The following is a 26,964-nucleotide window of genomic DNA, read 5'->3' on the forward strand; positions in this document are numbered from 1 at the left end:
GTGGGGTCCTGAAGTTCCTGAGGCTGGGGTGTGGGAAGCAGGGTAGAGAGTGGGAAGTGGTGGAGATGAAGATTGTAGAGGCAGTGGGGGAGGGGAGAAGATCATATAGGATTTTGTAGGCCCTGGATAAGTCTTGGGACTTTATTCTTTTTTTTTTTTTTTTAAAGTCAGTATTTTTTTTTTCTTTTAATAATTTTTTAAAAAATTTATTTATTTATTTATGGCTGTGTTGGGTCTTCGTTTCTGTGCTAGGGCTTTCTCTAGTTGTGGCAAGCGGGGGCCACTCTTCATCGCAGTGCGTGGGCCTCTCACTATTGCGGCCTCTCTTGTTGCGGAGCACAGGCTCCAGACGCGCAGGCTCAGTAGTTGTGGCTCACGGGCCTAGTTGCTCCGCGGCATGTGGGATCCTCCCAGACCAGGGCTCGAACCCGTGTCCCCTGCATTGGCAGGCAGATTCTCAACCACTGCGTCACCAGGGAAGCCCGGACTTTATTCTAAGCGTGATGGGAAGCTATTGGAAGGTTTTGAGCAGAGGTATGATATGATAAAACTCTTTTTAAAAGGATCACTGGTTATTGTTTGGAGAATCAGAGAGACAGGGAGATAAGGACAGAAGTCAGGGGGTCAGTTAGAAGGCAACAGGGGGTGCTGGTCTAGACATGAGTGATGACCTTGGAAGTAGTTTGGAAAGTGGGAGAGATAGGGATTGGTCAATGGATTGGATGTGGGGTGTGCAAGAGAGGAATCAAACAACATTCCTAGAAATTGTCCTGAGCAACTAGGCAAATGGTGGTACTGTTTGTGGGATAGGCAACATCGAGGGAGGAGAGAGCTTGGAGGGGGTGGTAGAAATGAACTGTTGTATGAACGAAAACGAGTGTCCAGAAGATAAAAAAGAGCAGGATGTTATTAACTGCTATAATAAGCACACAATAAGAAAAAATATTTCTTAGAGATAAGTTGTATTTTTCCAGTTATAATTTGGGGATTGTGGGAGTCCAGCAAAGTTCTCTGAGAGCCCTCACCAATCCTCTAATGTTTTAAAATTTGTACTTTTCTTCCTCATTCAGCAGTACCCACTCCCTTTGAAATACCCCCAGGTCAGTGATCAGTATGACATGAGAGGGAAGAAATTGAAGGGAGAAAATATAATTTAGAGAAATAATATTTTTCAGGGTAAAAATTAGTTTTTAACTGCAAAACTGCATAAGCCTAGCACATGCTTGAGCCCCCCAGTTGTGTACGAAGTTACTTCTGCCTGTTCTAATTGCTTTCTGCACCAAGGGAGACAGTATCCTCAGGAGGGCAGCCTCTGAAGTCACTCAGCCCTGGGTTCAAGTCCAGGTTTTGACACTTCTTCTCTCCATCACCATAGTTATTTAACAATCTGTGCCTCTGTTTTCACACTGGCAAATGGGGAGACAAATAATACAAGCTGCCTAGGCTTGCCGTGGGGATCAAATTCAATAGTGCCCTAAATGCTGAGTATGATGCCTGCCCTTTGTAAATGCTGGTAAATCCTGGCTACTGTTACTATTGTTGTTGTGAGTTTGGGGAGGGACTAGGGATAGAATAGCCTCGTCGTATGGGGACTAGCTTATTTTTTAGTACTGGTTGTAATGAGTACTCACAACTAACCCTGGGATGTAGGTACTAATAGCACCCCTACTTTACAAATGAAGAAACTGAAACTCGGCCCAGGTCACACAGCTGGGAAGAGGCAAACTAGGGCTTCCAGCTCCTCTCCCTCTGCCTGTAGGGCTGGTGCTCTTAAGCCATTATTGCACACCATCTCCCAGTGGAGCTGGTAACACGCTACATCTGTTGCGTGTATCCTCTGGGTCCCCATTTAGGAGAGTGCATTCCTTGTTACCCATCTGCCATTCTGATTGTAGCAAACACATCTGATGGAGCCCTTCCCAACCGCACAAGATTGTTGCCAGAGCCTGACTCACTGTCTTAACTGCACCTCACCTTTCCAGCACCAGCCACTACCGTGGGCTAAGCAGGGGCAGGTCCCTGGGGACAGACTCTGTTACTGCCTGGGGTGTTTCGTCCAAACATTTTGTTTTCCAAGTCTGTGAATTTAAAGACTTTTTTGGAGCTTATTATCATACCACAAGTTGTTTTTTTTTTTTAAATAACTTTATTTATTTATTTATTTTTGGCTACGTTGGGTCTTCATTGCTGCATGCAGGCTTCCTCTAGTTGCGGCGAGCAGGGGCTACTCTTCGTTGCGGTGCACAGGCTTCTCATTGCGGTGGCTTCTCTTGTTGCAGAGAACGGGCTCTAGGCGCACTGGCTTCAGTAGTTGTGGCTCAAGGGTTCTGGATCACAGGCTCAGTAGTTGTGGCGCACGGGCTTAGTTGCTCTGCGGCATGTGGGATCCTCCCGGACCAGGGCTCGACCCGTGTCCCCTGCCTTGGCAGGCGGATTCTTAACCACTGTGCCACCACGGAAGTCCCACTGCAAGTTCTTAATGGGAGTTGGATACATCAATTCTCTCTCATCCATTTCTGTTTTATGGAACAGACTCCAGGCACTAGCTCTATTGCTACCACACGTGGCTACCACTTAATGACACAGAGAGAGCTAAGGCATGCTCACAGGTTCACAGACACAATTCTGAAATGCCCTGGGCAAAGTGTATAACAATGATGCTTTAATCCACAAAGAGTAGAACTGATCCATCGGAAAGGGGCTGTGATGTGTGACTGTGGACTGCACAAACCCTTCCCCGGCCTCAGGGCCCCTTCAGTGACTGAAATGGCCCTTTGCAAAGTGTTGCTAAAGTGGCCTGATAAACCTTCTCCCACGCACATCCCTGCCTCCCAGAAGCCTTGGGGGAAACCATGCAATTAGAACAAGGCAAACATCACACCAGAAGTCATGGGAGGACACAGTAAAATGTAGAGCAAAGCTGTAACTTATTCACATAATTAGAAGAGAAACACAGACCTCCTTGTTCCAATTACAGTGATTTTGGAGAAAGCCTTCAAACCTCCGATGAGAAAGAAAAGCTTTTGCTTCATTTCAGAACCAACCATGTAATGCATTCCATTTGCCTTAAAAAATGTATATTGGGAGAAGAGATCATTATAATAGGTTTAAAACTGTCATATGTCTTTAAAAAGTGTACGTGATATTTTAAATGTGCATGTTTACACATTTAAAATATATGATACTGTATAGCACAGGGAACTATATTCAGTATCCTGTGATAAGCCATAATGGAAAGGAATAGGAAAAAGAATATATACATGTGTAACTGAATCACTTTGCTGTACAGCAGAAATTAACACAACACTGTAAATCAGCTATACTTCAATAAAATAAATTTTTAAAAATAATAAAATACATAGGAACTTCCCTTTGCTGCCCCCAAAACTTCCCAAATGAAGGTGGCACATAGTTATGATTATTTGCATGTGAACATGTGGATTCTTAGACAGTGCACTCGCCCATTGCAGTATAATAGAAGGGGACACTGTCCAGGACACCATGATTATATAAGGGCTGGGGCTGAAATTCATACTCGGGCTCTTAATTACATTTAACTAGCTGAACATAACATTGATGTTTGCAGTCTGGATACTGTTAAACATTGCAAAGAATAAAGAAAGATCTAATTTTCTTGCTTTAGAGGGGTGTCATCATGTGCTAGGTCTCTCTGAGATGCTTAATTAGTGATAACATTGGGAAATTGGTTTGTCTGTCATTTAAAGATCAGCTGGGTGAGACTTTCTTCAGCAACTCTAAAATAGTACTTCACTTATATCTACAAATGTGTGTGTTTAATAAGGACTTTCAGTATCTGATTCACAGCAGGGACAAGTGATTGCAAGTAACAAAATATTTACAAAATATTTAAAACTATTTTTCTTACTACATATGTGATACATTATAATCATTCTAAGAAATTCAGAGAATACAGATGAATAAATAAATCACAAAATATCCTTACGATGGAATACTACGCAGTCATGAAAAGGCTAAGACAAAGGTTTATGTACTGATGTGGAAAGATGAACATGATAACCACTGTCACCACCACAACAATGGTAACAGCTATTAACGTTAATGAAGGCCTACATGTTTCAGACCCTGAGCACTTTGCACACATTGATCTATTTTTCCCCTTAAAACAACCCTATGAATAGATACCAAATACTATATTCTGAATGCAGATGAATTACTCTCTGTAACTTTCCTACCCAAGGGTAGGACTTTCTGGCTCCTAAGCTTGAGCTGAATTCAGGACCGAACAACTGAGTGCCATCTGACCGTACTGTCCACCAGTTAAGTCCCTGTAACCACTTGGTGGGCAAAATAGACACAATTTAAGATGTGAAATTTCAACAAGGTATTTCAAAATCAGTGAATATAAGGGGGCTGTCAGTTCAACAAACTTCACCCAGTGTTCCATGGCAGAGTAGTTCCTCTTGGTGGTCTAGACAGGCCCAAGCATTTGCACTATATATAGACTTTAGCTAGTTCTTAAGAAGCATATGATGGGAACTTCTTAAAATTAATGTTATTTACCTGCTAGGATGTAAATGCTAAAAGGATGTGGTCTACATTATGGACAAGGGCTCTGTAAAACGTGATATTAGAAAATGGAAATTTTACGAGTTCTGGGAACAGAAACAGGTGATGTGAGTGAAATGGGAGAAAATTCTAATTTTTGCTGCCTTGCTAGAACTTAATCCAAAGTACTTTATTTAAAAAAAAAAATCATGAATAATAGAACTACAACATTCCTGGTTTAATTGTGCTCACTTTGGCTCCCTCGAGTTGCCTGTTTCTGAGAAATAACCCTCCTACTTAAAACAGTGGTCCTTTACACAGGTGTTCACGGGGTTAGAATCACAGAACTCCTAGCTATTGAGGCACTCAGGGCTGTCAATCCATCTCCTAGCCTGGGGCATGAATTCCTCTTCGTTGGGGGGTTATGTCATCTGGCTTGGAGACTTCCACAGTGGGTGGCAGTAGTGGGCAAGACCTCAACAGACTTTGCCTTCAAATGGTCCTCACTAGCTCTGTGAGGACCTTGGGTGTTGCTTAGCCTAAGATTTTGTTCAATGCATTTCTAAAATGAGAATACCTCATGGGACAGTTGGAAGGATTCAATGAAGAAATCTCAGTAAAGTTGGTGATGAAAGTGCCTGACAAAGCATCAGTAGCTATCTTTATCCTCATCATCATCATCATCACCAACTTCACAGGGAGGAGTCACCGTGAGAGAGCTGTCATGATGTGGGGCTTCAGACTCCTGCTGTTGAAGAGAGTGATAAGGCCCTAGGGCTATGTTTGATCATAAACCACCCGCTTGTCTTGAACTAGAGACCAGTCTCCACGAGCCTGGTCCTTGTGAGAATTCTGTCCCCTCGTTGTAAAGGAATCCTTACGGCGCTCTTCTCCTATTTTGAATGTTACTTGACATCAAAAAGACCTACCTCGTGCAAGCGCTTTCTGTAGTATGGACAGAACAGAAAACCAAAATTACATCTATCAAAAAGGGAAAGAAGCTGATTGATTCTGCCCACTTCCCTCCCACCCTCCCCAATTAAAGCCTAATTCTTCGAGTACGATATTAACCTACAACATAGTTATAAGTATATGGTGATAAATACTTTCTCATATTTTATTTCATTCAATTCTTTCTAGCAAACCTGAGAGGAAGATAGAGCAGAGCATACATTATCATCCTTGTTCTATAGATTAAGGAAACGGAGAGGGAAAGCAGCTAACTTGCTTAAGATACACAGTTAGTGATAGAAGTAACATCAGAATCTCTACCTACAGGCCCATTGTCTTTTCACTGCACCAGAGAACGCGAACATGTGCAGCCACTTTCTCACTCTTCACTTGTAACATACATCACTGATCAATCACCAGATTCTCTCCCACCACCTGAACGTCTGCTCAGAGCCATTCTCATCACAGTGTTCCAGAGAGCCATCAGCAGTTGAGTGTAAGTGACATGGGAATATAACGAACTTATTTGCCATTCCTGGACAAGACTATCTAGTCTTCATCACTGATCTCATCAGCTAATTCGCTTGGCATATCAAAGCTGGAGGGAGGATCTTTCCTTAGAAATCTTATGCCAGGTCCTGTTTCCAGTGGGTATGTGGTCAACTTTTATCGTGAGCTCCTCCAGGCCAGAATCCTGGGCATTTTCATTTCCCATAACCTGGAACGGAACCTGACACAGATGGGATGTTGAACCATGCTTTGATGGATGGATGGATGGGGTTAGCAATTGAATAGGCCCATAGAAACAGGTCCAGGGTTGGGAAAGAGCCTCTACTGCCGATGGTTTTATAGACTTCCACTTCGGATGATAGCTTGACGCCTTTGTGTCTCCTAGGATTGGGCTGTCAATCTAGAAAGCACTGTCCACCTTCCAAACACTATTTATCTCCATTTATCAGGGGATATTATTAGACATTGTGCTGCTGAGGTAGCAAATTAGTTAGAGCTTTTAGTTCTGGGTCTGTGATAAGGATTTGGGGGAAATGTGTTCCGCCAGGGGAGGGCAGGTCCACGGTCTCTCTATTGCTCTGGCCTGATGACAGCTGCTAGCACTCTGCTGAATGATCAATAACTGGCTGCCCGTCCAATTACTCCTCACTGGCTATTTTAAGGACTGCTGCAGAGATCCACCGTGGACTCATGAGGAAATATTCTGATCAAGGAAGTCCATTGTTCCTCCTCTATACCAGCTTTGACCTCAGTCACAGAGCCCAGGGATGCACGCAAGTCCAGGAGACCCTTCCGAGGGGTACCACTGAAAGCCATTTATGATGGGGCTGAGGATCAGCCATTCCCATGCACTTAGACATCGATCAGGGTGCTGTCCCACTGGCGCCTCGACTTCAGCATTGTTGGTGAGAATTTGAGGTTCCAGTTATTTCCGCCTTCCCTGGATTGCTTTCCATTTTAGTTGCCTCTTTCTCAAATAAAGATACAAGGAATTTGCAAGAGGTCCAGACAGTCACCAAAGAGTCTTAGTTTATAAGAACAGTTGCTTTTACAAGGACAGGTTTTTAAAAAATAGCATTTCTTTCCTTTACTTACTTTGTGTTTTATGTACAGAATCTCTGGGAAGAACTTACAGGACTGGGGAAGGTTTTTGACCTAATGACAATTTTTATGGGCTTGGAGTTTATTTACGCTGCAATATGTGCTAGAATTGGTATCACATATGTATTTCCATTTCCTGTACTCTTTTGGAGAACAGATGTTACAATCTCTTTTGTGGTAATGATGACTAATAAAAAATACTTAGTGTAGACGTCAGTTAACTTTATTTTTTTAAGTGAAATAGTTCAAAAATATGAAAAGGCATAGAGAATAAAATTAACCTATGTATCTATCCCCAGCTTAGAAATAAAATATTATAAATACAGTTCAGTCTCCCCAGTGATATTCTTTACTCCAACCTTCACCCCTACTCCCAAGGGACTCACTACACTGATTCTGGTGTTTTTCATTCCCATACATGCCTTTATGCTATATGTTTGTATCAGTAGACAATAATATTTTGCATGCTTTAAAGTATTATATAAATGGCAACAAGTCAAATGTTTCTTTCTGGGAATGGATTTACTGAACTCATCAACATATATATGAGATTTTTTTCCCCCATTGGTACATGTAGTTAAAGTTAATTTTTGACATCAAGCAATGGATTTTTCCAGGACCGATTTGAGAGTCCAAGAGGGGAGACTTCTCTAATCCCTAGACCAGGTTAGTTCTCCCTGTTATGGGATTTCATCACACTCTGCTTTTCTCCGTAATGTTTAATTACACTGCTTTTAATTAGTTTTGTCTAATGATTAAATATAAGTCATTTTGGATTGATGTCATGTCTGTTTTCCCTGCTGGAAGGTAAGCTCCCTGAGGTCAGGGACCATATATCTCTTGCTCACGGCTGTATTCATCACACTTAGTTCAGTGCCTGGCACAGAGCAGGCGGATGAATGGAGTGGGCTTTCCTGCCTCCAGTATAAAACTCAGCTTCCTCAGAATTACATATGGCGTATTTAGTGATCTGGTTCCCACTTCTGTTTCTGGGCCTAATTCCTGCCCTCCTGTGACCTGGGTCCTACCCCTTTGTCCCGCTAAGAAGTTTGCAGTTCCTGGGACTTCCCTGGTGGTGCAGTGGTTGGGAGTCCGCCTGACAGTGTGGGGGACTTGGATTCGAGCCCTGGTCCGGGAGGATCCCACATGCTGCGGAGCAACTAAGCCCGTGCGCCACAACTACTGAGCCTGCACTCTAGAGCCCGAAAGCCACAACTACTGAGCCTGCAAGCCACAACTACTGAAGCCCGTGTGCCACAACTACTGAGCCCGTGAGCCTAGAGCTCATGCTCTGCAACAAGAGAAGTCACCGCAATGAGAAGCCTGCGCACCCCAGTGAAGACCCAATGTGGCCAAAAATATAAATAAAACAAATAAACTTAAAAAAAAAAAAGTTTGCAGTTCCTGAACTCCCTTGGTACTCTTGATTTTGCACACGCTGTCCCTTCAGACTGGAACATCTACCCACCTTTGTTTGCCTGTCAAACTCCCTCTCCTCCTTCAAGACTCACCTGAAATGACACCACCTCCAGGCAGCCATCTGCAACAATTTCAAGCATGATGCAGTACTCCTTCTCTGTGCTCCCACAGCATCATCAAAATTCCCTCATGCTTTATTCATTAATTTACTGAAAAATATTTACTGTGCTCCTATGAGCCAGGCCTCTCTCTGTGTTCTAGAGATGCAGAGATGAACATGATATGGTCCCTGTCATTTACAAATAAGTCAACAGGATCTATGAAGGCCTTAAATGGGGTCATGGGACATGGTCCTTGGCAGTCTTCTTTAGGGAGGGTAATGGAGGAAGGCCTGGCTGAGGAGCTGACATTTGAGCTGAGACCTAAGAAGATGTGAACAAGTCAGTCCCGTGTAGGGCTGTGGCAGTATTTTCCAGAATGCATGTCCTCATGCCCACTCCCCAACCCTGAGGACAGGAATTGCTGATAATTTATCTGCTTCCCCAATGCCAGCAAATGACCATGAAAAGAATTTCATGGGGAATTAATTCCCTGGCGGTCCAGTGGTTGGAACTCTGCACGCTCCCTTCCGAGGGCCCGGTTCCATCCCTGGTCGGGGAACTAAGATCCTCAAGCCATATGGGGTGGGGGGGACAGCACGACCAAAAAGAAAAAAAAAGTATTTCATGGGCTTCCCTGGTGGTGCAGTGGTTAAGAATCCGCCTGCCAATGCAGGGGACGCAGGTTCGAGCCCTGGTCCGGGAAGATCCCACATGCCGTGGAGCAACTAAGCCCGTGTGCCACAACTACTGAGCCTATGCTCTAGAGCCCGTGAGCCGCAACTACTGAGCCCACATGCCACAACTATTGAAGCCCGCACGCCTAGAGCGTGTGCTCCGCAACAACAGAAGCCACTGCAATGAGAAGCCCGCGCACCGCAACAAAGAGTAGCCCCCGCTCACCGCAACTAGAGAAAGCCCGCGTGCAGCAACGGAGACCCAACACAGCCAATAAGTAAATAAATAAATAAATAAATTCTTAGAAAAGTATTTCATGAATGAATGAATGATGGAATGAAAGGGCCAAATTATGCTGGTTCAGAATGAACCTTAGTTATCAAACTCACAACAGCTTCACCTCGCATGAAATATTCACATCAACCCAAATCAGGCCCTTCTCAGGTGCTAACAGCTGTGGGAAGAAAGGAATTCCATTGACCCCCACGACTAGGTGATACCCAAGCGTAGCGGGAAAGTGGCTCGGCTTGCTGTGGAGTCTGTATGCACGCGTAGTTTCCCGTGCAGACACTTAGTGCCAGGCCTGGAGGGGCCGGCTCCGCTGTCACCGCTTGTCATTAATATTTCCACAGCGTTAAAGATCATTATCCCCTGTGGAGTGGTTAGCACGAGCCATGCATGGCCTCACGCAATCCTCATTTTGCTCCCATTATTATCTCTGAGAAAATGGAGGCTCACTGAGGCCTTACATCTGGTAAAGGTGAAGCCTGGGCTCACCCGAGTCGGTCTCACTCGGAAGCCTGGGCTCTTAGTCCTGCAACCAGGGCCCACTGCAAGGGCGTGTAATCTGCACAGTTGTACAGGCCTTATGCTTGGAAGGGCCCCGTGCTTGGTTTAATTGTCCGCTGTTGCCATCCTGAAATTCTTCATAATTTTTTTTTTTTTTTTTTTTTTTGGCTGTGTTGGGTCTTCGTTTCTGTGCAAGGGCTTTCTCTAGTTGTGGCAAGTGGGGGCCACTCTTCATCGCGGTGCGTGGGCCTCTCACTATCATGGCTTCTCCCATTGCGGAGCACAGGCTCCAGACGCGCACGCTCAGTAGTTGTGGCTCACGGGCCCAGTTGTTCCGCGGCACGTGGGATCCTCCCAGACCAGGGCTCGAACCCGTGTGCCCTGCATTGGCAGGCAGACTCTCAACCACTGCGCCACCAGGGAAGCCCCTTCATAATTTTTGAACGAGGGGATTTACATTTTTATTTTGCAATGGGCCCGGCAAATTATGTAACCGGTCCTGCCTATACCACATGAGGTCCTGGAACGTTGGATATAGTGAGCGTCCTGAGTTTTTGATAACCCTGCGTCAACCCCTGTATGAGCTGAAGCTGGAATCACGAGCTCTTTTCCTCACGATCTGTATGTTCAAATCGGATTTTTTTTTTTAATTTATTTATTTATGGCTGTGTTGGGTCTTCGTGTCTGTACGAGGGCTTTCTCTAGTTGCGGCAAGTGGGGGCTACTCTTCATCGCGGTGCGCGGGCCTCTCACTATTGCGGCCTCTCTTGTTGCGGAGCACAGGCTCCAGACGCGCAGGCTCAGTAGTTGTGGCTCACGAGCCTAGTTGCTCCGCGGCATGTGGGATCTTCCCGGACCAGGGCTCGAACCTGCGTCCCCTGCATTGGCAGGCAGATTCCCTGACTAGGGACTGAATCCAGGCCCTCGGCAATGAGAGCTTGGAGTCCTAACCCCTGGGATGCCAGGGTATTCCCCCATGAGTCTTTTTTTTTTTTTTTTTTTTGATTATAAAAGTTATACAGACAAATACTGGAAGTAGCAGTCAAGGGGATTATAGTTTTATCTACAGTGGAACAAATTTTTATAAGGAGAAAGTTAAGTACGTTGCATGTATAAAGCTTTGTGTCCTTTATACAAACTTTTGTATCCTGTTTATAAATTTTCCTGTCCTTACAATGATTTTTAGATTCAGTCTCAGATGGATGCCTGAAGAGAAAAATCCAAGAATTTGTAGCACCCAGGGGATTTTTTGTTATGCTTGTAGTGTACTTTTGCTCAATTATATGCTAGATAAGCATCTTTGACTTTTAACTAACATATTAACAGTACGTGTTATAAAATATTCTTACTCTTCCTGGTAAATATTGCTCTCATTTGGAAAAGGTGATTTAGCTTATGTCTTTTTTAAAAAATTTTTATTGAAATATAGTTGACTTACAGTGTTGTATTAGTTTCAGTTGTACAGCAAAATGATTCAGTTATACATATATATATTCTTCTTTTAATATTCTTTTCCATTATAGGCTATTACAAGATATTGAGTATAGTTTCCTGTGCTATACAGTAGGTCCTTGATGGTTATCTATTTTATATATAGTAGTGTGTATACTTTAATCTCAAACTCCTAATTTATGCTTCCCCCGCCTTTCCCCTTTGGGAACCACAAGTTTGTTTTTTATGGCTGTGAGTCTATTTATGTTTTCTCAGCCATAAAAAAGAATGAAATAATGCCATTTGCAGCAACATGGATGGACCTAGAGATTATCATACTAAGTGAAGTTAGCCAGACAGGGAAAGCCAAATATCATATGATATAGCTTATATGTGGAATCTAAAAAAATGATACAAATGAACTTATTTAGCTTCTGTCTTGTACATTCCTTCCGATGTCTCTAAATCCAGCCCATCTGCCCTCAACCCCCTTCCCGTTGCCAAAGCTGAAACTAGCCCCAGTGGGGTTTACCACTTGATCTCTCATGCTGGTGATCCCTGGGCCCTCTCTTGCCATGAAAAGACTCATATTGTGGAGGTTGCAGTGTTGTGGGCTGGTCAGGTAACTTCTGTTACTTAGCAACTTTCTCCTGCTTTGTTAAGTTGGGCTGTTCAATCTCCTTAATGAATAAGAGCATCAAGCCAGGTAATTGATGCCTGGACGTTTAGCTCATGAATAATTGACTGTCTGGGTAATCCTAGATACATTTCCTCCATCAGATTGTACAATGGAACAGTCATGTCATAGCCAGTGTTGAGTTTTTATTGTTTTTTGTCCTAATCAGTTTTATGATGTCAATAATCTGCTTTCTTGACCCAAAGGCTCAGGTGAACAATGGAAGCAATGACCCTCCCAAGGCTGGGGCATGCTTCCTCTTCCCTGTACGAGAGCTCAGCATTTCCCCTGGAGTTTGGGCTTAGAAAAGTTTCAGCTCTTCTTGTTATCTTTTCGGGTATCTTTTCCCACATACATCGGGAAGGCAGTGTGCTCTAAAGGGGAGGAGGGAACTGGGAATTGGATTTCCTGGGCAATGTCAATCACTTACTCTGCACCTCTAGGCCAACCTTAGCTTGTCTGACTTATTTATTCATTTATGCATTCATTCAACACACGTTTTGAGCACCTCCTATGTGCCAGGCACTGGGGAGTCCATAAAAAACAAGGGTGACTTTGTCTGCTTTCATGGAGCTTACATTCTAGTGAAAGCACATGAGTGATAAGCATGAAAACAAGTAAAGGAACAAGTTATTTTCAGATAGTGGAAGAGCTAGGTTGAAAAACACCAATGGAGTAATGGAATAGAAAGTGACCAGTGGTGGGGGATGGGATAGATGGAAATCATTTTGATTGGGTGGTCAGCGAAGGTCAGGGATGTCCTCTCTGAGGTGGTGACCTTTGAGTTAAGAACTGAATGACAAGGAGGAACTAGCCAAGTAAAGAAATGGGGGAAGAAAATTCTAGTTAGAGGAACATGAAGGCATAGGTTTAGAGATGGGAATGGGTTTAGCATGTTTGAGGGACGTAAAGAGGGCCACGGGGCTAGAACAGAATGATGGGAGCACAGTATGAGGTGAGGTTGATGCCCACCCACCTTTGATACCCTTCAAGATCACAAAAACTGTGTGGCCTCCCCTTAGACATGAGGGCCTGAATGAGGGATATGGACGGAGCTAACTTTTTCAAAGTACACACCTCATCAACAGTGCAGGCAGTGCCATTCTTTGTCTATAATAAGCAGGTGCTGTCAAAACTCGGCTCAGGTTAGTTCGTTTATTCCACACATACTTCCTGAGCTTTAGGCAGTGTCTGTGACACTAGGTATGTAGAAGGGACTAAAGCCACACCCCTGCCCTTATCAAACATATTCTATCTGAAAAACAGGCAATAAAAATCATAAAACAGGAAAATACACCTATCTTATATGAAGTACATAAGATAATGAGTGTTATGGAGACGAATAAAGCAGGGAGGGGCAGAGGAAATGAGGGAGGAGGGTGAGATAGTTGAAATGTTAAAAAGAGCAGTCAGGGAAGGCTTCACTGAGAAGAGGACAGTTGAGCTGCCACAGGAAGGGAGTGTGAAAGTGAGCCCTGTGACTGTCCAGGGAGGAGAATTCCAGGCAGAGGGAGCAGCAAAAGTACCCCCTTTTTTTCTGGAAAACCTCCCTGCCAGCAGCCTGCCTCTAGACTGGGTCGTGTCCCCTTTTATGAGACTTTTATCACAATATGTATCACTCTCCTGCTTCAAACCTCCCACTGCACTTGGAATAAAGCATACGTTTCTTACCGTGGCTTACAAGGTCCTGTTTAACCCCTTCACCTCTCCAAACTCCTCTCCGTCATTTCATTGGCTCCAGCCACAGCAGCCTTCTTCCCCGTCTCTGAACACGCAGACTCGTTCCCAGCTCACTGCTCTCTCTGCCTAGAAACTCTCCCCAGAGCTTGTCCTATGGTTGCTTCCTTCTTCTCTTTAAGGCCTTAGCAACTCAGAAAAGGCTTCTCGGACTCCCCAAATCCTCTGCCCATTCCCTATCACGTGGTCACTTCCCACTCATAGCCTTTATCAAGGGCTCAACTATCCGGAAGACCTACCACTTATTCACAAAGGATGTAGTCATTTCCTACTGCACTGAATCTGGCCCATTATGTATAATACGCTCTTTGGAGAATAAGGAGGTTATAAATGTGAGATGAAATGTAACAGAGTACCCACCTACCATATCGTGAGGCTTATAGCCCTTCAGAATATGACATTCACTTTCAGATCCTTCTATTTACCACCAGACCTGATTTTGAATTTTAAAAGGCTCCACTGCAAATGCATGCAAAAGTCTCTACACTGCTCAGGAAGTAGGATGCAAGAGCAGAAGAAATGGATGAACTGCCATTTTCACAGGAAAAAAAAGGTCTGAAAAAACACTAGAAAAGAGCTTCCAGGTTCCCTGTATTTCTAATCTACTAGAACTTGGATGTTGAACCCACTCATAAGGCCAGAATTTCATTGTCTTATTTGTTGTGTTAAAAAAATTGTTTGAGAAATATAATAAGTTATGGATAAATATACATGGGAAGAAGGGGAAGGGGGTAGTATTTGCTTATAGTGTTTTGTATTGTTTGTAAAGTGATTAATTTTAGCAAAGAGAAAGCAGCTATCTGTAAAACCCTTCTGGACTAATGTATTAAAATATGTCAATGGGAAGGTCAAATTATGTCAAAAGCTGAAATAATCTTTGACCTCAGTTCACCCAAATGGGTTAGACCAGACAGAAGACATGGGTCTTGGAAGATGAGGTCTCCACCACCATAACCACCACCACTACCACCATTAGCACCACCATCACTCCCCTTCTAAGTCCCATAAGTGAATCCACTAGGTGAAAATAATCTCAATGCCCAGGATGGCAACTCTTTCAGTAGTGCTGTGCTTAGGGCCACAGGACAAGCAAAAAAAACATAGACACAATTTATCCTCCAGCTCAAATTTAATGGTGGAGTAAATAGGTGACTGTGTGAGTTTCTTTTAAACCCACTTTGCGGGGGGGGCGGGGTACATTATCAGAGCATGGGAAATTAAAGAGCCTTCAAAAGGGAGCTGGACAGTTTCTCCTCAGTAAGGAATGCCCATCCTTGGTCTCTCAAGGAAAAGAAAGGAGGGTGTTTAGTTGGGGAAGGTTCTGTCTGCCCCACCTCCGGACAGAAAGCTGCTCAACATGGCTCTACTGGAAGGAACCCAAATGAAGGAAAAGGGCCACGGGGGCTGTTCTTTATCCCCCAGTCTGTCTACCCTCAGCCCACTGGGTAAGCACACCCTCTCCCCATTTCCAAAGGTTCAACCCTGAGTGAGTCATCACTGTTATTTCCAGTTTGGTGGATTTTTTTCTTTTCATATTCAGGAGGCCCATCAATTATTTAGGGCCCCAGGATGATCTCAGGTGGTGACACCTCTGTAGGTTTGTATGGCCTTTCTGAAGGGAAACCATCTGGCCTTCCTTAGCTTGTTCATCCCTGGGCTTCTCTCCCGGCTTGTAAGGTGTGGCAGCCACAGAGAGAGCCAAAACCATCAATATTTCACGGCCTTAATTAAAGTAAGCCGAGAGCCTCGGGCCTCTCACAACTGGCTTCCTTTTCCAAAACAAGTGCCTGGCGTCTTGAGCAGGGGACACACACAGGGAAATGGGAGTCTGACTAAAGTTGGGCTGGGGGAGTGAGGGAGCACAAGATTTCATTTACCAGGACCTTCGGGAGTTATAAGGCCGCCAGAGAGGTGCAGTATATTCCCTGGCGCTGGCGGCAGGGCAGGAAAGAGAGAAGGGGGGCTGCCTTTGTGCTTTTTTTGGACAACACTTGAAAGGGACTAGACACTGGGCAGCCGGGAACTGTGGCCAGGCTTCGACTTCGGGCTGCATCCAGTAGTCTAATGTGAAATAGCTCCTGGGTCCCAGCGAAGGCTTCACAAAACACAGGGCGCGGCGGGGGGCGGTAGCTTTGGCGCAGGTCTCTTTGCTGCTGCCGCCCGGCCCCTTCCCTCGTGGTCCTCAGGTGCCGAGGAGGCCCGCGCCGCCATCCAGCGGGGCGGGCAGGAGAGCCGAGAGCCCTGCGATTTATACGTCTATTAATTACCTCCAGCATGGAAGAACTGCCTATAAATACAGTGGCACTTTAGATAAAACTTTCATGCAGCTATTTAGATCCCTTAAAATATAAATGATTTCCTCTAAATTTTTTATCATAAATCAGGGCATGGAGCTAGGCGACAAGACGCCGACTTCCCCCCTGATGGGAGCAAAGCCTTCACTTGTCTTGCCTCTTCCTTTTTCTTTTCTGCCTTTCTTTTTCTTCTTCTTCTTCTTTTTTTTTAATTTACAGAGGCTTGTTAATGGCTCTGCTTCTCTTTGCTGCATCCAGGGCTTAAAGGAAAGTGAACAAGTGGCAGAAGTTTCACCCATTTTCCTGGAGACTGTCTAGTGTGTGTGCAGGAAAGCTTGTGGTCTCTGGAAAGCACACCTGAGTTCAAATCCTATCCCTGCCACTTATTCCTGTGTGACCTCAAGGAACACACTTAACTTCTCTGACTGAGCCTCAGGGCTCCCCTCTGTGAAACAGATGTAATAATAGTACCTACATCATAGAGAGGGTGGCTGTGAGGATTAAGTGACATAAAGCACAGAGCCAGGCTGGCAGAGTTAGAGCTCAAGAAACAATGAGCTGTGCACTGATAGACAAGTTACTTCACCTCTCTGAACCAGGTTTCCTTATCTAGAAAGAAAAGGTGGAGAGATAATGCTCCCTTCTGGGAGTATTAGGAAGACTGAATAAGACAACAGCAGACTCTAAGCTTCTTGTAGCAGGGACCACGTAGCCTTTGTTTATCATTTTATCTCCAGACCTAGCATGTGCCGGGCGCAGACTAGGTGCTCAGCAAGCATATGATGGATACACAAAGCAACAGAAGTCCCTGCTTTGCTTACAGAGCACACTGCAGAACCATCAGAATGTGGTTTCCGTTTATGGCGATGGATATGGCCTCTACCTTTTCCCCAAGATCTACACTTAAAACTTTGAGGTATCCACACAGGTCCTGAAGGGGTCTGTAGAGCCCGTCTCCCTAATCCTGTTATAGTGATAAGGAAACTGAGGCCCAGAGACCACGAGTGACTTGTTCAGGATCACATAGCAGGTTAGTTATACATCCACATTAGAATCCACACTTCCTGTGCTCTGTCCACCACCCCTTGCTGCCTCTTCACAGCCAAGCTGGCTGGGTAAGAGAAATGGCCTAATCCTTTGGCCATGGAAGAGATGACAACCAGCTAGGCCACAGGGCGATTGACTTTATGACTTTGAACTCTGAGACACCTATGAACTGGAGAAGAGGAAGGCGAAACCAGTCCTCATGTGCCAGAACCATGTGTTTATTGAGTCCAGGAGCTTGAGGGCAAGCACAGAGCTGGCCATGCTGCTCACAACATATATGATAATGTCTAGAGCTCGAAGATGAAGACACAGGGGACCTACACAGGGTGTGGAGGGAGGAATATGAAAAAGCTGTAGGAAGTTATTAGGAAGAGTCTCCTGGGCCATGACACCTCAAATTCAAACCATTGACCTGGATTCCCCACGAAGCCCAGGACTAAACCCAGAAAACTTGGGGTCTCTCGCCTCCACTCTGGACCACCTCACCCAGTTCCTGCACAACCACCGGAAGGAGACCTCAAATCCTATCACTGTCCTGTTGAAATGCTCTGGGGGCTCCCCACTCTCCTTGGAGCAAAACCCAACCTCTCTGCAAAATCCAGCTCCTACCTTTTGACTCTGCCATTCCCCACATTCGCAGTTTTCCCACCACACTCCCCCCCACTCTAGCCTTCCTGCTCTTCCCTGAACACCCCAAGCTGATCCCACCTCAGGACCTTCACACTGTGCTGTTCCCCTTTATCTTCCGTTTTCTCCTTCCGGCCTTGGCTCAAAGGTTCCTCCTCCTCTTTCTGTCCATGCATTTTCTGTTCCATCACCCTGGTTTATTTTCTCTGTAGTAGTTATCACTACTGGAGGCTTTCTTTTTTACTGCTCATCTTGCGCTGAAGCATCAGCTCCAGGCGGGTAGGGGTGGTAGGTGCAAGTCGGGGACTGTCTGTTCCATTTGCAGCTGAATTCCTACCTCTTAACACAGTGGCTGCCACATAGTAGGCACTCAGTAAATGTCTTCAGTGAAAGAATGCATGGTGGAGAAGGGCTCCTGGCGATCCCTTGGCTCGGTCCTCTCGTTTTTCAGATGAGGAAACAGGCCGTGAGGAAGCAGGGACCTGCATGGAGCCCTACTGCCTGAGAGCCAGCGCTTGGTCCGCGGCGAGGACCGCAGGGGAAGGGGAGGGCTCCTGGCGCGTGCCGGTTCCTCACGGATGCTCGGCCCCGAGCTCCTGAGTCCCACTGGGCGTCTCGGATCGTCCAAGGCCGCGCAGACAATACGAGGCAAGCGGCCGACAGGCGAGTCCGCAGCAGCTGCGCAGGCGGCGGGTACATGTGAGAAGTTTGTGAAAGGAGACGAGAGAAAGGGAGAGGAAGGTGAGGCGGGCGGCTGCGAACACCTGGCCAGGCAGCCCCGCCAGCTGCCTCCCCGCGATGGCATCTTGAGTTCGGGCTGTCCTATCGGGGCCATCTCCCATTCCACCCCTTTTCTCTCTCCCCAGCACTGGAAGGCGGAGGTTAGCCAGGGATGGAGGTGGGAGGGGGGTAGCTGCTGGCTTCTCCCCGTGGCCTCAGCCCGGAAGCACGCCTGGAGCAGGGCCAGACTCTGAGCCTCTGGAAGCATGGCTTTCTGAGAAAGGAGTAAAAGCCAGCTCACCCCGCTCCCTCAGGCCCTGGGCTTGGGTGGTGGGGAAACTGGTGCAGTGCAGGATGTTAGTCAGCTTTCAGCATGGGCTTGGGAGTCAGACACCTGGGTTCCAGTCTCCACTCTACCATGCTTGCCGCCTTCAGGCAACTCAATCTCTCTGTGCCTCAGTTTTCTTATCTGTGAAATAGAGATAATGATATCAACCTCACAGGCTTGATGTGGGGATTCAGCATATAATACTTCTAAAGCACTGAGCCCAGAGTCTGGCACACAAGGAACCACCCCACCAATGGCTCCTCTTATTGTCACTATCATCACAGGCCAGAGTCCTGGGGAGGATATTATTCATGCATTCATTCATTCAACACAAATTATTAAGTCCCTGCATGTACACCTGTAGACTCATCCTCAAAGAAGTCCCGGGGTCCTTCGAGAAACAGAGACCATAAAACATCATGTTCTTCCCAAGACATAATAGAGGAAGATGCAAAAGAGTCAAAGAAGGAAAACTCTCTCTTTGAGTCCTGGTGAAACTGACATAATTAAATCAGGGCTTTAACATCATCATCATCATCATCATCATCATCATCATCATCATCATCATCATCATCATCATATAACAAGTGTGCAGGGCAAGTTTTTTGAATTGATGGTCCCAGATCATCTGCACACAAATCAAGGATGTCTATTAAAAAAGCACCTTAGTCCTTGTAGCCAAATCTCTGTGTGTGGCCCTAGGATGCTGTATTTTAAGAAGTTGCAGATGATTCCTACTCCAAGTAAAGCTGAAAGCCACTGGCCCTCAGGGAAAATGCCTCTCCCCACCCCGCCCTTCCTAGAATTCCTATAGGGCTAGTCCTCCTGGAGAACATGGTGCTTTGTGTCCTGACTTAGGGTTACATGTAGCAATTCTATTGTCCCCACTAGACTATGAGCCCCTGAAGCAGTGTGCTCTATACCTGCAGAACCTATACAAGGCCCAGCTGTCAGTAGGTATTCGGAAATGGCTGTAGCATGAAGAAAATGCCCCACTTAGGGTCACTTACATAAATGCCCATGTGGTCCTTCCTTGGACCCTCAGACAGATTTTGTTTGGCCCATACGTGATGTGTATATGTAAGTGTGTGTGTGTGTGTGTGTGTGTGTGTGTGTGTGTGTGTGTGTGTGTGTTTTAACTGTAATTTAACCCCATGGGGTGGGGACATGTGCTCTCCGGTTTACCACAGTCCCAATCCTCCCTTGTATACACCCAGCTAATTAATTTTACCAGACTTGCCCCTGACAGAATTTAAGTTTGCAAATCCCGTACAGTACAGAGGATGTTATCAACTGTGTTCTGGGGCTCTCCTTCCAGTTACTTTCTGAATGGCCTTTTCCTTCATTCTTCTCCAGTCTGTTATCTCCAGGGCCTTCTCAGTAAGAGTGGTCCCTAAGGACGGCAGTCATCTTCCTGTTGGCTGCTTAGAGCTGCTAGTAGACCCTCTTGAAGGGAAGGGTGGGAAAAACCCAGGGAACACAGGTTGTCTGATGCAAGCATGGTTTTTGATTTGTGATCCTAATGCCTCAGGATGCTGGAGTGAGGGCTGGTGAGCCAAAGGTCTGCACTGGAGGCCTAAGGGGGCTAGTTGGTTTTGCTCTGTCTCTGACCCCTGCCTGACCTCGATCCTGGCTAGTATCTCCCAGGCCCCTGAAGGGACAAAGCGGGGAAGAATGGATGTAGATGGGCCTTTCCCTTCGTTTCTGGGGGTTCAGCTTCACAGACAACTAGGGTCTCAGGGCACCGTGAAGCCAGGCGAGTTACAGATTCTTCTCCCTAGAGGATCCAGTATACCCAGGTTTGTCCCCATTTTCTCTTTTGGCTTCTAGTATTGGGCAGAAAACAAGAATGAGTGGTCCTAAATGCTGGTGAGTGATACAATAATGCTGCATTTAGCTTCTGGAGAGTTGAGGATTCCTGGAGAGAAGCTCCTGACCTGCTCAAAACGTATTTCATTTAAATTAACCAGAATGGTAGTCTTTTGCTACAGCTGGAAGCATTTAGTGATCATCTAGTCCAGCCCTCTCTTATGGGTAAATTGAGGCTCAGCCAGCATCACACTGACACAGTGTTTGAATGCTGTCCCAAGCCCAGGCCTCCTGAGGCTCATGGTTCTGGTGTGTATTCTGTATTTCAAGAATCCCACCAGCCTTGCTCTGTGTTTTGTGCATGAATCTACATCCGCTCCACTGCAATGCAAGTGAACAGTCAATTTCCTGCAGTGGATTTTAGACTGGTGATCCTGTGAGGGTAGGGATTGTGTCTGATTCACATCTGTGTCTCAACCTTCACCACGGAGTCTGGTGCAAAGCAGGTGAACAGAGGAGAGCAAGGAACCAGTTTGCACCTGCAGACAAACCGTTCTCTAGAGAGAGGACCCAGGCCACTCCTGCTCCCAAAGGAGGGAGAAGAAGAGAGGAACAAACATTATTCCATGATTTCAGTGTCCCAGGCACTGTGTCAAGTGCTTATCTCAGTGCATTCCTCACAACAATCAGTGGAGGTGAAACTACGATGTCCATTTAACAGATGAGGAAACTGCAGTACCCAGACACTGAGTTGGCTCCTGGCCTCTCGAGAGCAAGATCCCAGGGCAGAGCCTGAGCCCCCAAGCATCAGGTTGTGAGGAAGTTGACTCAATGCTTTCCTTTCTACTCCAGCTGTCAACATCTGCACCAGAACCCAAAAAGGCAAATAGCAATGCAATTCCCATTTTAGAGCTCAGGAAACCGAGGCTCAGAAAGGGTTAGTGAAAGGGCCACACGTGGCTTCCCGCACCAGGGTTAATCCTCTCCGCTGGTTGGAGGACAGGACCCAGGCAAGGGGGTTGACTCCGATGCGGAGAAGAGGGATTATCAGGACCCGAGGGTGGGGAGGCCAGACCCGGCTGCGCTTTCTCTTAGGCCAGGGGGTGGCCCCTTTCACCCCGCCCCCCCCCCCCCCCCCCCGTTAACCTTCGTGGAATCCTGACTCAAAGCCCCAGGCGTGGGGTCCTAGCTTACAGGCTGCCAGGATCACTGAAACCCGAAGGCCGCTCCGCGGTGGAGGCGACGAGGTGGGCTCAGCTGGGCGCGCAGGGCTTTTCTCCCAAGCCGGAGGGCGGCGCGGCCGCGGTCCCAGGATTCCCCATGCATTATTCACGATGTTTACTAGCGCGGGGATAGGAGAGGAGAGAAGAGGGAAGGAGAGGGGAGCAGAGGGGAGGCGAGGGCGGGGCAGCACTAACCTCGGGGCACGCAGGTCCGAAACTTCGGGAGGGAAGACAAAGTAGCTGAGTGGTTAAGAGCCTGGGAAGTCAGACTTGGCGCCTGGCACACAGTAGGCCACCAGTAAATATGTGTGTAACGGATAACGACAACGGAACGAGTGAGTGAATGGCTTTGCTCCCAGTTACGTTGTCTTGGGCTTAACCCATCTGACCCTCGTTTTCTTCGTCTATAAAATGGCATAACAGTAACTATTCCATAGGGCACTGAGGGTACCCTGAGCTAACTCTAAATTGCCCAACACACAGTAGGACCTCTAAAATGAGCGCTGCTGTTGCGGCTAATGGGGCTTGTAAGCATCAACGGCCCAGCAGAAGTCCTCTGATCGACTCCCAGGGCCGGTGGGCAGTCCTAAAAATAACCTGCAAGATTCCTTAGACTGGCGGCTTGGGGAAAGGGGGAGGCGGGAAATTTTCTTTCTCAAGCGAAGGCAAGAAAGACAAGTGCAGGGAGGAAACTTCAGGCCTCCTGCACTAGGCAGGCAGTTACTTTCCCCACCTCCATCCCGGGAGGTGGAGGTCACCTGGGGCTCATTCTGGTAGTTTCTCATCCTCCGCGGAGCCCGTCTGGGAGCTTGGAGGCGCCCCTTCGCTGCGCGGCTGGGCCGGACTCTGGTGGACCGCACCGGCGTGGGACCAGGAGCGCCCTGGAAATGGGCAGTTTGGCGGCAGCTGGGCAAAGTGTGTGTATGGGGTGGGGGGGTGGGTAGGGGGGGTGGTCAGCTTCCCGGCCCACGGCTGCCCTTCTATCTGGGTTATAAGAGTTGGGACAGGATGGAGAGGTTTGGGACTTTGGGGGAAAGAAGGTCCGAGAAGAAGAAGAAAGAATCCGGAAGGTCTGCGGGCTGGAGCCGGGCAGGGCGGGGCGGACGGGGAGAGGCCCGGCCCGGCCAGGGTATAAATGCTGCGTCTGGGGCGGCGGGGGCCCGCGCGGAGAGCTGCTGCCTGGCCTCGCCTCCCGGGCCGCCCCTGCGAGTCTCGGGCACGTGAACACGCCTGCGCGCGCGCCCGGGCCCTTCCTGGCAGGCTGCTTGTAAGATGAGTGAAGGAGCAGGTGGGGGAGAGGGGAGGCAGCGAGCGAGAGGGCGAGGGGAGCGCGGGCGCTGAGCGGCGCTCACTTGGAGTGCGGCGAGCGAGCGAGCGAGAAGATCCATGTCCCTCGCTGCCTCCCTGCCCGGCGCGCGAAGATGATGGCCATGAACGCCAAACAGCCTTTCGGCATGCACCCGGTGCTTCAAGAACCCAAATTCTCCAGCCTCCACTCCGGCTCTGAGGCCATGCGCCGAGTCTGTCTCCCAGCCCCGCAGGTACGTAGTGGAGCATAATTACCGCTCTAAGGCACATTTTCTGACAGGCACTTGGTTCATGTTTTTTTCATGTCGCCCAGAACAATCGCCGCTGTCTGAACCCCTCTCGTTGTCTCCCCCGTGCTCTCTCCCGGCGCGCTCTCTCTCTCATTCATGTCTCTGATCCACACGTCTGTTCCAGCAGAGCCTCTGTCTCCGTATTAATTTTTATGACCTGGGCTTTGAGGAGAGGCATCTCGGTTGCTTGAAAATGTGTTTTAATCCTGAGTTGACAGTATTCCCCACTGACCGTGCCGTGCGCCTTCTCGCTTGCAGCTGCAGGGTAATATATTTGGAAGCTTTGATGAGAGCCTGCTGGCACGCGCCGAAGCTCTGGCGGCGGTGGATATCGTCTCCCACGGCAAGAACCATCCGTTCAAGCCCGACGCCACCTACCATACCATGAGCAGCGTGCCCTGCACGTCCACTTCGTCCACCGTGCCCATCTCCCACCCGGCCACCCTCACCTCGCATCCGCACCACGCGGTGCACCAGGGCCTCGAGGGCGACCTGCTAGACCACATCTCGCCCACGCTGAGCGTCAGCGGCTTGGGAGCCCCCGAGCACTCGGTGATGCCGGCACAGATCCACCCGCATCACCTGGGTGCCATGGGCCACCTGCATCAGGCCATGGGCATGAGCCACCCACATGCCGTGGCGCCTCATAGCACCATGCCCGCGTGCCTCAGCGACGTGGAGTCGGACCCGCGAGAGCTCGAGGCCTTCGCGGAGCGCTTCAAACAGCGGCGCATCAAGCTGGGGGTGACCCAGGCGGACGTGGGTGCGGCTCTAGCCAACCTCAAGATCCCCGGCGTCGGCTCGCTCAGCCAGAGCACCATCTGCAGGTTTGAGTCTCTCACTCTTTCGCACAACAACATGATCGCCCTCAAGCCGGTGCTCCAGGCCTGGCTGGAGGAAGCCGAGGCCGCCTACCGAGAGAAAAACAGCAAGCCGGAGCTCTTCAACGGCAGTGAGAGGAAGCGCAAACGCACGTCTATCGCGGCACCGGAGAAGCGCTCGCTGGAGGCCTACTTCGCTATCCAGCCGCGGCCCTCATCCGAAAAGATCGCGGCCATCGCCGAAAAACTGGACCTTAAAAAGAACGTGGTGAGGGTCTGGTTCTGTAACCAAAGACAGAAACAGAAACGAATGAAGTACTCGGCTGTCCACTGACTGCTGCGGGGCGCAGCGTCCGGGGCCGGGAGAGCTGAGTGTATGTCCCCCTGGAGTTGGGGGGCACGGTTATGGGGGCTCCGAGACGTCTCCTGGCAGGTCAGGTTCTCTCCCCCGAAGTCACAGACTTTCCCCTTTATCCCACCTGGTTGCCTCCCGGCCTTCTCTTTTCCATTCTTTTCTTTCTATTCCCATCAGAAAAGTTTGGGCGCTAAGAAAAAAATTCATGAAAGGCAGGCCTGGAGGGGCTTGTGCTGTCCGTGGTGCTGAAAATCGCCCTAGCGCACGCGACTGCGCGACCTCACGGCGGGAGCCGAAACGCAGGGGATGGTCAATTGGCCCGAACGCACGACTCTGGGGTGAAGGCACCACTTTACTAAGCGCGATTAGACAAGGGGTGAAGGGATGGGAAGGAAGCGATAAGGAATAACACAGAGTCTAAGTGGGGCACAAACATGTACTGGAGATTTATTTAGAGTATATAAAATACATGTATGTTTCCAAAGGATAGCCTTATATTCCCTTCGTCACCTAAATTTTATCCATTTCATCCTGTGGTTTGTTGTAAATTCTCTAAGGTAGCATAGATTAGGTTCAGGGAAAATGTTCGGGGAGTAGCGGGCTCCGAGCTGTTCTCCACCATAAGGTGGGCTCCAGAAAAGGTGGGCCCAATTCAGCGACTGAAAATGCTGGGATGGGGTGGGAGGGATCCTGTAGCTGGTTTGCAAGCAGCAGCCGGCCCCTGCTGTGGCCCGTCCGCCACGATCTGCTGGGTAATGACAGCAGTTTGAGGGGTGATGACCGCCTGCAGGAAAGCAGGGGATTGGTAGCAATCGGACTGAGGACTCTGACCCCAGTCAGACTCCCAGAGCAGCTGCGTAGAGGCAGCTGCTCGAACGAAAGTAACTGTAACTTTTCCGAATCATATGCAAGTCCTTCTAACATGTCTCACCTCATTGTGCTTTTATTATTATTGTTAGCACCGTTATTTACTGTTATTTATTTAACTCTACGTCTTTCCATCCCCCAACCTCTCGGTGGAGGTTCACTCATAGTTTTGAACGGAAAAAGGGGCGAAATCCCGGCCTGGATCTTTCTCACCCCAGTCCCTCTGGCCCCGTCACATGTTTTCTTTCGTTGCTTCATGTAATTTGCGTGTTGCTGTGTGACCTTTGGTTTCGTTGTCCGAATAGATACAAATAAAATATTGTTTCCTTCTCTCTTTACCCCTTGAATTAACTCCTAAAATAAATGCTTTATTTTTCAACCCGAATTGCAGTGTTTTTTCTTTCTCGGAGATTAAGGAGAACTAGTCTTGGAAAGGATTTAAAAGTAAGAACCCAAAAGGGCTGGACTGTCATTTCCGGGAGGCCAGTCTCCTGCAATCTTCTCTCCTTGCTCCTCTTTCCTGGCTGCCTCATCTTCTCACCCAGATCCTCCCCGGACCTCAGGGTTTCCAGGCCCTTCCTCCACGCTTCCCACGTGCTAATCTCTCAGCTTCTATTTGCTCAACTTGACTCAGACGGAAAACTTTTAGGCCTGACTGATGGGAGTAGGAGCCCCCAGTGCCTCCACTCACTGGCTGAACGATCCTGAAGTGAGTGTAACTTCTCTGAGTCTCCATCGGTTGTCTGCAGCATGAAGATGCGAATACTTACAAGGCTATTGTCAGGACTAAGTAAGATTATTTATTTAAGGTGTCTGGTAGTGCTTGGCTTTTCTCGGGAAACATTATTATTTTAAAAGATTCAAACAGCTAGATGGGAGGTGAGGAGAGAGATGCAAAAAAGGAAGAAAATGTTCTTTGCTGGGACAGAGTCGTTTGGACTTCCTCGGGGTCACTTCAGAAATTCATTTGGAATTGTCACCCAGGAGGTTATTCCACAGTCTATCTAGGCTTCTGTGTGTGTGTGTGGCGGGGGGTGGGGGTGGGGAGGATGGATAATGAGATATTTGCTGCAAAGATCCTGGCCTAGTGCCTATACACAGTAGGTGCTCAACAGATGCCCGTTTCCTTCTCTCTCTTCCACATACTCTAAAAGGGGGAGGAAATCTTATCTGTGAGACGCAGAAACACCTTCATGTTTTAAAAATTAATGTTCCAAGTCCTGGAGTCGTCTGTACATTTCCCCACTGTGTCTTCAAAGAACTCTGCGTCATCACCTCTGGACTGAAATTCGAAGCAGAGCGGGTCTCCCCTCCGCGCGGTACGCCCCCCTACTGCAAAAGCGAACCTGGGGATCATC

General features: G+C 47.8%; 1 protein-coding gene across 1 annotated transcript; it reads left to right on the top strand.

Annotated features, from left to right (window-relative positions):
* The first annotated feature begins 23,178 nt into the window (after positions 1 to 23,178).
* Positions 23,179 to 26,617, top strand: POU4F3 (POU class 4 homeobox 3). The gene is made up of 2 exons (XM_082382776.1): positions 23,179 to 23,506; positions 23,822 to 26,617. The coding sequence occupies exons 1-2, from the start codon at positions 23,387 to 23,389 to the stop codon at positions 24,716 to 24,718; spliced, it is 1,017 nt and encodes a 338-aa protein (XP_082238902.1). The 5' UTR covers positions 23,179 to 23,386; the 3' UTR covers positions 24,719 to 26,617.
* The last annotated feature ends 347 nt before the right edge of the window (positions 26,618 to 26,964 follow it).

The sequence above is a fragment of the Balaenoptera borealis genome, assembly GCF_965194805.1.
Source record: "Balaenoptera borealis genome assembly, chromosome: 2".
Classification (NCBI taxonomy): domain Eukaryota; kingdom Metazoa; phylum Chordata; class Mammalia; order Artiodactyla; family Balaenopteridae; genus Balaenoptera; species Balaenoptera borealis.